The sequence below is a fragment of the Cucurbita pepo genome, chromosome 14 (genome assembly GCF_057944985.1).
Source record: "Cucurbita pepo subsp. pepo isolate OVF chromosome 14, ASM5794498v1, whole genome shotgun sequence".
Classification (NCBI taxonomy): domain Eukaryota; kingdom Viridiplantae; phylum Streptophyta; class Magnoliopsida; order Cucurbitales; family Cucurbitaceae; genus Cucurbita; species Cucurbita pepo.
The window spans coordinates 10961842-10975468 of NC_141811.1; the positions used below are offsets into that span (position 1 = coordinate 10961842).

Here is a 13627-nt window from a genome sequence, read left to right on the forward strand (position 1 = left end):
TAATTAACAGAATTCTTTATTATTTTTATTTTTATTTTTATTTTTATTAAAGACATATCAGCTTTTCTTTTCACCTAATATGTACGAATTTGTTCCTTTTTATTCTATTAATTAATTAAAACTATAAAAATAAATAAATAAATAAAGTGGTTAATCATCAATACATGGGAATTTATTTCCCACTTGCATTATTTATAACCAACTTATTGAAATTAAATTTTCATTTAATAAAAGGCATAAATATATTTAGTTTTGGAACAATATTTATTTGGAATTAATGTAATCTAATTTATTACCACATGGGTAATAAATTAAAATTAATTATAATTACATTTACACTATTTAATGAGCTTATTAAGATTTATAGCATCTATAGACTCAACCCATATTAATTAATATTAATATTATAAACTTAGGATACTTTATTAACCTAATTATTATTTGAATCATGCTTATTATCCTTAAATGATTAACATTGAATTTTCATATTCTTATAAATGTAATTTAATGAAAATAATTAAAAAAGACAGCATAATTGAATTTTTTTTTTTTAATAATTGAATATATTTGTTCTCCCAAGCAAGCATGCTTTCCACTAACCACGTCACTCATCTACTACCTCCTTTATTTACTAATTTGCCATTTTGATTCAAATTTACTCATTTGCCCTTCTCCAACGAGGATCAATTTAAGCATAGTTCAATTAATTATTTAACTAAAAAAATTTAAAAAAAAATCGAAAATTTAAGCATGTCAGCACGTGCGGTGGCATAATTTTGGTCGGCAAAAGAAAACGGAAGGAATTGTAAATCAGGAAGGTGGGACCCACCTGCCAGCTGGATCGAACAACTCACCTTTTCTCTTGGTGGTAGCTCGGCGAATACTATCGAGTCAATTGCAAGCAAAGCTACACGTCAGTAGCTTACGTGGCATCCTTGCTGGACATTCCAGCTACTTCCATTGGTCAAACTCCCACCAATAAAATCAAAGTTGTCTTGCAGTAAAATTTAAATTTTGAGCTGTAACCTTTAAATATATTAATATAATAATTGTGGGTAGAAAATATATTAATTTTTTTAAAATTTTGAATTTATTGTTAAATATTAAATACAAAATTAAAAAAATTAAGAAAGTCCGGTCAGGCTAAAAAATAACATCACGGGTAGGACTTCTCAGCTCCATAAACGATTCAACTGAGAGTAACAGTTAATCGCCAAAAAGTAAGAGAAAAAAAAAAAAAAATCTGAGAGGGAAATAAAAAGGGAAATAAAAAGGATATTGAAGATTTGATAGGATATATTATATAATCATAAATGTTGTTGTTGCTAAAGAGGGCGGGTAGAGATTTAAAGATCCAAGCGACGAGAAAAGGGATTTACAGAAACAGAGCGTGTTTAGAACCCTAATTTTCTCTGTCGATTCTTTGTTTCGATCGTTTTTTTCTGCGTTTTTTTTTTTGTTTTTCTTGGTGGGTTTTGGGTTTTGAAGATGATGATGGAGATGGAGTGGCCTTCTTGTCTTGATGAATACGAAAAGCTTGTTATTAGGATGAACACACCCAGGTTTCACTCTCTGTTTCATCGATTTCCCCTGTTTTTTGTTGAAATTTTCGAACCCATTTGATGGATTTGGCTGTTGATTCTTGAAATTTCTTATGATTTTTGTTTGTTCTTTCTTCACTTGATTTAGGGTTGTGATTGATAATGGCGCTTGCTCTACTGCCACTCTCGTGAAGGTACAAAGAACAAAAATCTCCATTAAAATGCTCTGTTCGTCTCTGTTCATCTCTGTTCATCTGAAACTGTGTTTGATTCTGTCGCTGAAACTGTATTTTGTTTGAAGGTTGATAGTGCTAGAAGATATGGAAATCTCTTGGAGGCTGTACAGATTCTTACTGATATTAACCTCTCGATCAAGAAAGCTTATGTTTCTTCAGATGGGCGATGGTTCATGGATGGTAAGATTAAGAACAGGAACGCTTTATTTTGCCTGTTTGTTCTTCATTTTGAATGTTTTTTAATGGTTGTGTTCTTTAATTTCATTGTAGTCTTTCATGTTACTGATCAGAACGGCGAGAAATTGACCGACGACTCTGTGATTCGCTACCTCGAGCAGGTGATTTAGATTGTTGATTGAATTTATGAACATTCTTTTGCTGGTTTGTTGTGATTGAAACTCATTTTTGGATCTGGGGGTGTTTGTTTGTTCAATTTGGCAGTCGCTCGGGACGACGCATTATCGGAGGAGTGAAGCGTTTACTGGTGCCACCACGGCGTTGGAGCTCACCGGGACAGACCGTGTTGGTCTTCTGTCGGAGGTGTTTGCTGTGCTAGCTGATCTGCAGTGTGATGTGGTGGAAGCTAAAATTTGGACTCACAATGGCAGGATTGCTTCATTGATCTATGTCAAGGACTGCAACTCAGGTTCCCCCATCGAAGACCGACAGAAAATCGACATCATTGTAGCACGGTTAAGGAGTGTTCTTAAGGGAGACAACGACATTCGTAGCGCGAAGACATCGGTGTCGATGGCAATCACACATACAGAAAGGAGACTGCATCAAATGATGTTTGCTGACCGTGATTACGAAAGGAAGGCTATCTTGAAGTCGAACACCGCCGATTCCCCTGGTGTAACGGTTCAGAACTGCGCCGAAAGGGGTTACTCGGTCGTGTACGTTCAATGCAAAGATCGAACGAAGCTATTGTTTGATGTTATATTCACCTTGACAGACATGGAATATGTGGTGTTTCATGCCACAATCAACACGGCAGAAGAAAGAGCATATCTGGTATATATATCCACACGAGTTTAAACTGAACCATTTTTATGTTTTGAATCGAGCTTGAACGTTTTTCGGTTCGGTTTTATCAGGAGTTCTACATTAGGCATAGCGACGGAACCCCGATTAGTTCCGAACCCGAAAGGCAGCGAGTGATTCAATGCTTACAAGCTGCTATACAAAGAAGAGCATCTGAGGTAACACTCTCCATAGCAACTGATTGGTATTGTTTCTTGCAAATGAACCAAACTGATCATATTGTGATTGTGAACTTTAGGGTGTGAGGCTAGAACTATGCACAGTGGACAGGCCAGGCCTTTTGGCAGACGTGATGAGGACGTTCCGAGAGAACGGTCTGAACGTAACGAGGGCCGAGATCTCCACGGTGAGGGACATGGCTCGAAACGTATTCTACGTGACCGATGCGGTCGGAAATGCAGCTGATCCAAAGACCATAGAGTCAGTCAGACAAAGGATTGGATTGAGTAACTTGATAGTGAAGGAAGTCGCGTCGAGATATGATCAAGCGACGGAGAGGGAAGAACAAACGGTTGGAGTTGGCGGGGCGGTGTTGTTTACGCTCGGAAGCATGGTGAGGAGGAATCTATACAATCTAGGACTGATTAAGTCATGTTCGTGAGCGAGTTCGAGATCGATTCGATACTAGAAAAGAGTAGCGAGATTGGTTTTACTTGAGAAAGATTCTTTGCTTATAATATGATTTGGTGTATATAAAGAATATAGAGAAAAGGTGGAATTTGGTGTTATATATTTATATATGGGTTTGTTTGAAATATAGTTTTTTTAGTGTATAGTTCATGATGTAAATATCAAATTTTATATTAATGTAATGAAAAATATTGGATTTATTAATTTTTGTAAGGCTTTACTTAATTTTTTAAAATACTCCTATAAATAAATTATTTTATAAATAGAGATGTTCCGGATGGAGAAGCTTTCCCCCATTTTCGATCCAAGATAAGTTAACGTAGATTCAGTTTTGAAAAAATGTGCATTTATTTAAATATTACAATTAGAGTATTAAGTTAATTAATTAATTTTTTTTTAATATAGCCCAACGTCATGTATATATATTTAGTATGAGTTGAAAATATATTTATATTAAGTGGCGTGGGGCGATGAATTTAGCTATGACATGGATTATAATCATGAGGTGTGTGTGGAGACCGATTTGGAATATAACGGGGCGGTCAATTGAGTTGTGACAGGGAGTATAATCATGAGGTGTGTGTGGAGACAGAGACTTGGAATATAACGAGGCGGTCAATTGAGTTGTGACAGGGAGTATAATCATGAGGTGCGTGGAGACAGAGACATGAAATATAATCTTTTATAAAGCTACATTTATCCCATTAAAAAATGTTCCTCACTATCTCTAAACATAGACAGATAATATAATCTTTTTCCTCACTATCTCTAAACATAGACAGATAATATAATCTTTTCTAAAACAAATGTTCCTCACTCCTCCCTATTCGGAAACTTTTTTTAACAAATCACCTTTGTTAGAAATATCATCTTTTATAAGTTTGATTTTTAAAAACTAAATAATTATAAAAAAAAAAAAAAAACTTTTTTTTTTCTTTTTTTTTTTACTTTTTAAAAATTGGGTTGAATATTAAAAAACATTTGTAAAAAACAGATAATAAAAGAAAGAAATTCGTGATTATAAACTTAATTCTCATAAATACAAAATAAAAATAAATAAATAGTTATTAAATTAATGAAAAATGTTTGGATCCTTTCTAAAGTTTACCATCTTTTGAATATGGTATCTGTAATAAAACAAAACATACGAAAAAAAATATTAAAAAAAAATATTCAAAGATATTAAATTCGATTAATCAAGGATCAAATATAATATTATTTTTCGTTAATTTCTTAACTCATGCGAGAATAATTAAAAAAATAAACATAAAAAGAACACTTTAACTAAGAAAACATATAAACAAACCAAATATGAAGTAGATAAGTTATACATAATTTATTTTAGGCGAAATTGGTCAAAGAAATTATATTAAATAAACTTTATTATATATTATTATCATCATTAACTTAAGACAAAAACACAGCGGTGGACTGTCTAGGTTATTGTCCTCATTTTAATTTTATTATTATTATTATATTTTTGTTTGGTTTATAAATTTTCGACTTATTTTACGGAACTCATTTAGATATGGTCCCGATTTATTCATATACTCCTCTAATCATTTTTAAAGGATCTTTGTTGAAAAAATGGGTGAAAAAGTTAATTATATTTATACTAATTATTTATAATTTTATTAAAATTATTTATTTAAAAATAATTATTCACTCGAAAATAAATTAAAAACCTAAAATTTAAGACGTATTATTTATAATATATTTATTAATAAATAAAAATTAAACCAAAATGTAAACCGTTGAAATTATTTTAATAATGTGACTTAACATAATTAATTATCTAAAATTAATGGTTGAAAATATTAAATAAAGAAATTCTCATAACATTTTTCATACTATTAATTAAAAGTATTTTTTTACTATATTTTGAATATATATTTTTTTTGTTGCACTATATTAATTACTTAAATGTCATTTTTTTTAGTAATATATTTCTAAAAAAAATAGTTTTTAAAGTAATGTGTGTTTTTTATTTATTTATTCCAAAAGGAAAAGGCTGACTTCTAAATAAATAAATAAAAATAATTGTCAACTAGACCATTAGAAATTTATTAATAATGGTGAATTATCAAACTTTTAAAATTTGCAAAATCTCAAATTTTACTTTCTTATTTTATATTATCCCTTTTATTTTTGTTTTCCACCTCTAAATAAATATTACACAATTAATTTTTATATAAATTCATAAATATTTGTTAATTATTATTATTTTTTTTTTGTCAAAGTTATGTTAATTAATTAAAGACAATAATGCTATTCTAATTTTATTTTAAAAAAAATGAGGACTAAATTAATAAAAATACTTTGTATTTGGTTTAAAAAATATACTTTAAACTTTCTAAAAAAAAGTTTATAATACCACAAATTTTCAAAAAAGAAAAAAATAAAAATAAAAATATAATTAACCTTAGTTAGGAATAGAAATGGTTAATATTTTGTTTCAAAAATACCCTTAAACTTTTAAAAATGGTTCGAAAAGAACTTTTAATTTTAAATTTTTTTAATAATACCCTCAAATTAAAAAAAAAAAAAAAAAAAAAAAAAACCTTTACCATTAATTTTAAATGAAAATTGTAAATATTTTATTTAAAAATATTTTAAACTTTACCTTTAAATTTAAATATTGAGTTTTACCTTTAAATTTTTTCAAAAACTTCAGAACCAAATTTAACATTTTATCATTGATGTGTGACGGAAATGTTAATAATACATTTTAAAAATACTTATGAGCTTTAAAAAATAACGTTAATATCTTTAACCATATAGAAAATTACGATTTATAACCCTATCGAAAAATTAGTTATGTTGGTGAATTACATAAATCAACAAGTTTAATTTATATTTAAATCAACAAGTTTAATTTATATTTACCATGAAAATTCTAAATTAATTTAAATATGAAAACAATATATACCAGCTGTGAAATAATGTTAAATTTTATTAAATTATAAATCAAATATTATTATTTAAATGATATCTTAAATGAAAATTATTATTATTATTATTATTTCGTCCATTGAGCTTACAAGGTCTTACCTTTTGACACTTTCTCTTGACAATGTAATGTCAACTCTACTAGTTGACTTTTAATTTTTCAACCCCTATTTTATTTATTTATTTCTATATGTACATATAATAAAATAAGAGATTTTAAGGACTATGTTTTATTTTAATTTAAAAATATAAGATATAACTCGTGCACAACTCATTTGCACAACCACTCATTTGTTCTGGTCAAGTAGGCAAATTTATGTCTCAGCGATTTTTTCTCTATTAATAATCTCAACCGAGGTTTGTTCAATTCGATCTGCCCCTAACTCTATAATCCACCCCTCTTTCCTAGTCCCATCAAGCGCTTCGGTCTAATCCTCTTTTTAAACTCGAGTATAAAGTTCAACCTTTCGTTATTGATGAACTAAGTGCTGTTAAACGTAGAAATAGGGCAAGGAAATCATTGACATGTCTAAATAATATTAGGTTCTAAATTCAATCGTTACCGTTGAACTATGATAAATGAATATAAGAAAAAACTGTAACAGCCAAAACCCATCTCCAACAGATATTGTCTGCTTTAGCCCGTTACATATCGTCGTCAACCTCACAGTTTTAAAACCCACCTCTAGTTACACAATCCACCCCTTGGGAGCCCTTCGTCCTCGCTGACACATCGCCCAGTGTCGAATTCTGATACTATTTGTAATAGCCCAAGCCCACCACTAGGAGATATTGTTCGTTTTAGCCCGTTACATATCAACGTCAACCTCACGCTTTTAAAACGCGTCTCTAGGGAGAGGTTTTCACACCCTTATAAGGAATACTTCGTTACCCTTTCGAATTAATGCGGGATCTCACAAAAGCAATATAATATATATTATTGTTGATTAATATAATTCATGACACGAACATATTCGTAGAGCTATATGATAAACACGAAGATTGAAAGTGAAAATCAATGATAAAAAAGAATAAAATAAAGTTAAGATTCTTATTAATTTTTTTTTTTTTTTTAAACATGGAATATGTGATATGAGATATAAAACTTAGGATAATTTGGAATATATTCTTTCCTTAGTATTTGGAAAAATGCAATGAAGAATTAGGATATAATATAAGATTAAATTCTTGTTTCAAGCATTTATTCATATGCTTTTTGCAATCGAATTTTGAATCTAATATACTATACATTTTATAAAGCATATTACTAATATATTTTAATTATCATTAAATTTATTAAAATAATATTGTCATTTGTACCGAGGTGCGTTACATTTACCAGTACCATACAATTATCTATACAAAAATTATTTTTATTTTTATTTAATTTCAAATTTATTTAAATTTACTGTCTCAAGATTACCCTTGAAGAGAAATATATTATTAGATAGAAGTGTTCATACAACTCGATAATCCGACCAATCCAAACTACCAAATTTAAACCATAAAAGTTGAGTTAGGTTGAAATTTTGAAAATTAAAAAAATTCTCAGTTTGCACGTTAACATTGCTTTAGTTGGGTTAACTGAAAATAGGATTACAATCCAACCCGATCTTATTTTTAAAAAATTAAGAATATTTAAAGTTTGTGGCCGATGTTAGTGTTGTGTTATGACTTGTAAATGTTTGATATTTGAACTTAAGTATGATTTAACCCGACAACCTAACCAAACCCAACTCGAAAATAGAGATGTTGGGTTGAGTTAGGTTGTGAACTTTATTTGAGTTGCTTGACGTGAAAGATTTTTCCAACCCAACACTAAACTCGTGCACCCCGATTGCTAAAGTAGCTATTTAATTGTCATTAGCTCTCTTCCCGTACGGTCTAAGATTTGATCCCTCACCCTTGTTCTATTATACGTGAGTAGTATTCTAATAAATTTTTAATTTGAGATAGTTTGAAACATTGACTAGAAACGGTGGGTCGATACTTTTTTTTAATAAAAAAGTGTAAATGATTAAAATATGTGTCAATACAATTGATACATTTGTAAATCATTCAATTCAGAGGTATTCACCGAGGATGAGAATGAATAAGAGAGAGAGTGGGGAGAGATTTCTCTCTGTTATCTAAGAGGGAGTTGGAGACAGAGATTATATTCTTGTTTCCATTACCGTCCTCGACAACGATCTTGACCACGCCACCTTACTATATACATATATATATATATATATATATATATATATATATATATATATATAAAATACAATCATCCATTAAATAATTAATCGAAGTGAATATTTTTTAAAAATATATATTAAATAGTGGAGAAGACTTACTCATTGAACGTTTTTATCCGACATTAATATATATTATATACATATAGTTTTTAAAAATATATACCCACATTAATATTTTAATCATAGATTTGATCAAGTTGTCTTAAATTAATCCATAAATAATTAGAAATGCTTTATGTTTGTTTGAATCAGTCCTTAATCTGTGGTTCGCTAAATTACTTTGAATTGAAGAAGAAAATAATGAACGTTGACGAACACGACGGTCTCGGAGGCGTCGCTGCTCATGGTCTTCGCTCAGAGTATGGGGACTTCCTCCTCCGCAACAATGGCGACAAGGTACTCCGATCGATTATTCGATTGATTATTGATCCACATGTTTTCGCGCGTTTTTCATTTTGGATTTCTTGCATTCTCAATCGCCGATTCTAGCCTCTTCTGCTCTTACTCTTGTTCTTTAGAACTAGTCATTTAAACAGATTTTGTTAAATTTTTGGTTAGAACTGGAAGTGGAACTGGAACTGGAACCCTTTGTCAATTTTCTTCTTGTTTAATGTATGTTTTGTCTGCAAAAAGTTAGACGCATTTTAAAAATTTTGAGGGGAAGTCTAGAAGGGAATGCCCAAGGAGGACAATATCTGCTAGCGGTGAGCTTGGGCTGTTACAAATGGTATCCGAGCCAAGTTACCGGATGGTGCAAGACACTGGTCGGAGTAGGGCTAGACCCTCTCCATAGTAGACATGTTTTAAAACTGTGAGGCTGACGACGATATGTAACAGGTTAAAGTGGACATATCTGCTAGCCATGGGAGGCTGTTACAAATGGTATTAGAGCTAGACACTGGACGGTGTGCCAACAAGGACGCTGGCCCCCAATGGAGTGGATTGTGAGATCCCACATTGGTTTTCCCTTATAAGGAACGTTTTGTTCCCCTCTCCCTAGCATACCGTTTTAAAATCTTGAGAGGAAGCCTAGAAAGGAAAGTACAAAGAGGACAATATCTACTAGTGGAGGGCTTGAGCTGTTACAAATAGTTTCATAGCCAAGTTACTGGACGATGCAAGACACTGATCGGAGTAGGGCTAGACCCTCTTCATAGTAGACGCATTTTAAAACCATGAGGTTGACGGCGATACGTAACGGGTTAAAGCGGACAATATCTACTAGCCGTGTGTTGATGATTGTGGATTGTTGGGAGGGAGTCCCACGTTGGATAATTTAGAGGATGATCATGGGTTTATAAGTAAAGAATACATCTCCATTGGTATGAGGCCTTTTGAGAAGCCCAAAGCAAAGCCATGAGAGCTTATGCTCAAAGTGAATAGTATCATACTATTGTGGAGAGTCGTGATTCCTAACACCATGGTCTCAAGCTGTTACAAATGGTATCAGAGCCATGAACGGTGTGCCAGCGAGAATGCTGGCTCCCAAGGGGGTGGATTGTGAGATCCTACATCGATTGGAGAGGAGAACAAAGCATTCCTTATAAGGGGAAACCTCTCCCTAACACACACGGAGAGGAGGTTCTGGTGTTTAATATAACAAAAATGGTTTGAATAGTCAAATACTAGCTTAATCTTGAACCCTGCAGGTTGATATTGAGATGCTAAAGGGGAAGAATCTAGGCTTGTATTTTTCAGCAGCATGGTGTGGCCCATGTCAAAGATTCACCCCTTCTTTGGTTGAAGCATACAACGAGCTATCTTCTAAAGGCAATTTTGAGATCATTTTCGTGTCAGCTGATGATGATGAGAACTCTTTCAATGAGTATTTCTCTAAGATGCCATGGCTTGCTATCCCATTTTCTGATTCAGAGAGAAGGGACCGCTTGGATACCTTGTTCCAAGTGAGTGGAATACCCCATCTCATAATCCTTGATAGCAATGGGGAACTCTCTACTGATAGCGGAGTCGATTTCGTACGAGAATACGGAGCCGAGGCATATCCTTTTACCCCAGATCGAATCGCTCAATTGGCGAGCCAAGAGGCCGTGGCTAGAAGGGAACAGTCCTTGAGATCCATCATGGTCTCTTCTTCATGTGATTTTGTAATATCATCCAAGGAAGAGAAAGTGAGTTCCAATGATTTTGCTCATCATTACTCTTATAAACTCGTTTTAACTTGTTTCTTACTTGCAAGGTACCTGTCGCAGAGCTTGAAGGGAAGGTAGTGGGTCTGTACTTTTCAATGTTTTCATATGAACGATGTATGGCTTTTACACCAAAGCTCGTGGATGCTTATGAGAAACTGAAAGCAAAAGGGGAGAGATTTGAAATTGTGCTGATATCCCTTGATCAAGATGAAGAATTGTTTAAAGAAGGTTTAAGAAATGTTCCTTGGCTTGCATTACCTTTCATAGATAAGAGATGTGATAAGCTGGTTCGATATTTTGAGATTTCGACGCTACCGAGCTTGGTTATGATTGGACGAGATGGAAGAACTCTTCAGTCCAATGTTGTTAATGTCGTCGAAGAACACGGTTTTCTGGCATATCCTTTCACGAAGGAAAGGTTTGTAGAGCTTGCTGAGCTTGAAAAGGAAAAAGAGGAAGCTCAAACGTTGGAGTCGGTCTTGGTTTCGGGGGATCGTGATTTTGTCATTGACAACAATGGAACCAAGGTTCGAGTTTTATTTTAAATTCAATCTGGTTTTCATTTAGATAAAGTAAACACTTTAGTTATAATGATTGGCTACCACCCGTGGATCTAGGGGAATTTCTTCTCTACAAACCATGTAAATCTTTGTGCCTTTTTGTTTAATTTCTGTTTGTGGGTGTATTGAGTGCGATCGATCTTGCTTCTGCTTCTGCTATAGCAATTGGGTATCGGAACATTTTGGTTGTAGTATTCCGCTACAAGAACTGGGTATCAAGCATTTTTGGTTATAGGTGTGATATCCCACATTGGTTGGGGAGGAGAACGAAACACCCCTTATAAAGGTGTAGAAACCTCTCCCTATTAGATGCGTTTTAAAAACTTTGAGGGGAAGCCCGAAAGGAAAATCCCAAAGAGGACAATATCTGCTAGCGGTGGGCCTGGGCCGTTACAAATGGTATCAGAGCCAGACACCAGGCGATGTGCCAGCGAAGAGGCTGTTCCCCGAAGGGGGGTAGACACGAGGGGGTGTGCTAATAAGGACACTGGCCCCTAAGGGGAGTGGATTTGGAGGGGGTCCCACATCAATTGGAGAAAGGAACGAGTGCCAGCAAGGACGCTGGACCCTGAAGGGGGGTGGATTGTGATATCTCACATTGGTTGGGGAGGAGAACGAAACACCCTTTATAAGGGAGCGGAAACCTCTCCCTAGTAGATGCATTTTAAAAACTTTGAAGACAATATCTGCTAGTCGGTGCATAAATAACTAAATTGGATGTTTGATTCTTCAGGTACCGGTGTCAAGTCTGGTGGGGAAGAACATCCTCATCTACTTCTCAGCAGATTGGTGCCCACCATGTCATGCATTTCTACCAAAACTCATTGAAACATATCACAATATTAAGAAGAAGAATGGTAATCTGGAAGTGATCTTCATCTCGTGCGACAAGGACGAAGTATCGTTCGAAAAACTGTTATCTCGAATGCCGTGGTTAGCCATTCCCTTTGGTGACCAGAGGAAAGCATTGATAAGGCGTAAATTCAAGGTCCAAATGGAAAATATCCCGGTGCTTATATGTATCGGAGCGGATGGGCGCACGGTTACGAATGATGCTATACAACTCGTTTCAGTTTATGGTGCTAAGGCTTATCCTTTCAGTGCAGGCCGAGCTGAAGAGTTGAAGTCAGAAACTGAGGTGATGACAAAGAATTTGCCTCAGAATGTTAAGCATGTACTCCATGAAGGACATCTTCTTTCGCTTACGCCTCGAAAAGGATACGTGTGCGACGGATGTGAAAAGGAAGGACGTGTATGGTCGTATTGTTGCAAGAGGTGCGATTTCGATCTCCATCCCCAGTGTGCTTTGGAAAAGAATCCAGAATACCAGATGGATACATGGAGAATTTGTGGTTGAAGGTAACTACTTCATTCATCATATTGATAGTTACAATGGTCGTCTCACTTTTCTTACCAATCTTGTGTGCATTTCTGCTTCTTTCTCATATCTGTAGCTGTTTATGTTTATCTTCTCACTGGTTGTGTATGCTTATTTGAGATCTCAACAAATTCTATGTATGATGGCTCGTTTTCTACGTAATATGCGTATTCTCTGTTGAGCCATTGCTAGTCTGTTTTGGCTCGTTACGTATTGCTGTCATCCTCGCGTTTCAAAACGTGTCTACTAGGGAGAGGTTTCTACACCTAAGAACTGCTTTGTTCCTCTCTCCAGCCAATGTGAGACCTCACAATCCATCCCGTTGGGGACTCAATGTTCTTGCTTGCACACCGCTCGGTGTCTGACTCTGGTACCATTTGTCACAGCCCAAGTCCACCGCTAGTAGATATCGTCCGCTCTGGCTCATTATGTATCGCTCTCAACCTCATGTTTTAAAACGCGTCTATTTGGGAGAGGTTTTCACACCCTAAGAAATGCTTTGTTTCTCTCTTTCACTGATGTTGCTGTCATTGTACACCATTGACGATGGTGTAAGAGTTGTTCTCCTCGATTGATTTCAGGTGTAATTTGATGACGGTATCGACGTAGGAACACATTTCTTGATTTCATGGTTGCAAAAGTCCTTAATATTTGACGTTGGTACGATCTCCTACATTTCTTGATTTTCGAGCTTAATTATTGACAATATGTTTGTAGATTATAGTTGAGAGATAAGAATACGTACGTGTTCTTTGAATTGAAATTAGCTCCCTCGATTAGTCAATCAAATATTTTGAATTTTTTGAAATAAGAGCATGATTCCAGACTAAAAACATAACCACGAGAAAGACGTACAGAAGAGGTATGTCCCGCGTGCAGAGGATTCATTGAAACTTTCT

General features: G+C 34.0%; 2 protein-coding genes across 3 annotated transcripts; both read left to right on the forward strand.

Moving 5' to 3' along the window:
- The first annotated feature begins 1230 nt into the window (after positions 1-1230).
- LOC111809618 (ACT domain-containing protein ACR8) lies at positions 1231-3655 on the forward strand. The gene is made up of 7 exons (XM_023695964.2): positions 1231-1562; positions 1690-1735; positions 1843-1957; positions 2048-2115; positions 2219-2791; positions 2875-2979; positions 3060-3655. Exons 1-7 carry the CDS (start codon positions 1489-1491, stop codon positions 3420-3422), a joined length of 1344 nt encoding a protein of 447 aa, XP_023551732.2. The 5' UTR covers positions 1231-1488; the 3' UTR covers positions 3423-3655.
- Positions 3656-8878: 5223 nt separating this feature from the next.
- Positions 8879-13431, forward strand: LOC111810289 (putative nucleoredoxin 1). 2 transcript variants are annotated; one of them, XM_023696978.2, is made up of 5 exons: positions 8879-9036; positions 10290-10769; positions 10838-11317; positions 12084-12709; positions 13023-13431. In XM_023696978.2, the coding sequence occupies exons 1-4, from the start codon at positions 8941-8943 to the stop codon at positions 12705-12707; spliced, it is 1680 nt and encodes a 559-aa protein (XP_023552746.2). In that variant the 5' UTR covers positions 8879-8940; the 3' UTR covers positions 12708-12709; positions 13023-13431. The 2 variants fall into 2 exon arrangements, with proteins under 2 accessions (XP_023552746.2, XP_023552745.2); XM_023696977.2 differs by lacking the exon at positions 13023-13431 and having other exon boundaries at positions 12084-12890.
- The last annotated feature ends 196 nt before the right edge of the window (positions 13432-13627 follow it).

What these genes read in the sequence shown, in the direction of transcription:
- LOC111809618 (XM_023695964.2), top strand. Translation starts at nt 1,489, where the DNA reads ATGATGATGGAGATGGAGTGGCCTTCTTGTCTTGATGAATACGAAAAG. An exon ending in ATTAGGATGAACACACCCAG is followed by an intron (nt 1,563 to 1,689) that starts GTTTCACTCTCT and finishes CACTTGATTTAG; the next exon opens with GGTTGTGATTGATAATGGCG. An exon ending in TACAAAGAAGAGCATCTGAG is followed by an intron (nt 2,980 to 3,059) that starts GTAACACTCTCC and finishes TGTGAACTTTAG; the next exon opens with GGTGTGAGGCTAGAACTATG.
- LOC111810289 (XM_023696978.2), top strand. Translation starts at nt 8,941, where the DNA reads ATGAACGTTGACGAACACGACGGTCTCGGAGGCGTCGCTGCTCATGGT. An exon ending in TATCATCCAAGGAAGAGAAA is followed by an intron (nt 10,770 to 10,837) that starts GTGAGTTCCAAT and finishes CTTACTTGCAAG; the next exon opens with GTACCTGTCGCAGAGCTTGA. An exon ending in TTGACAACAATGGAACCAAG is followed by an intron (nt 11,318 to 12,083) that starts GTTCGAGTTTTA and finishes TTGATTCTTCAG; the next exon opens with GTACCGGTGTCAAGTCTGGT.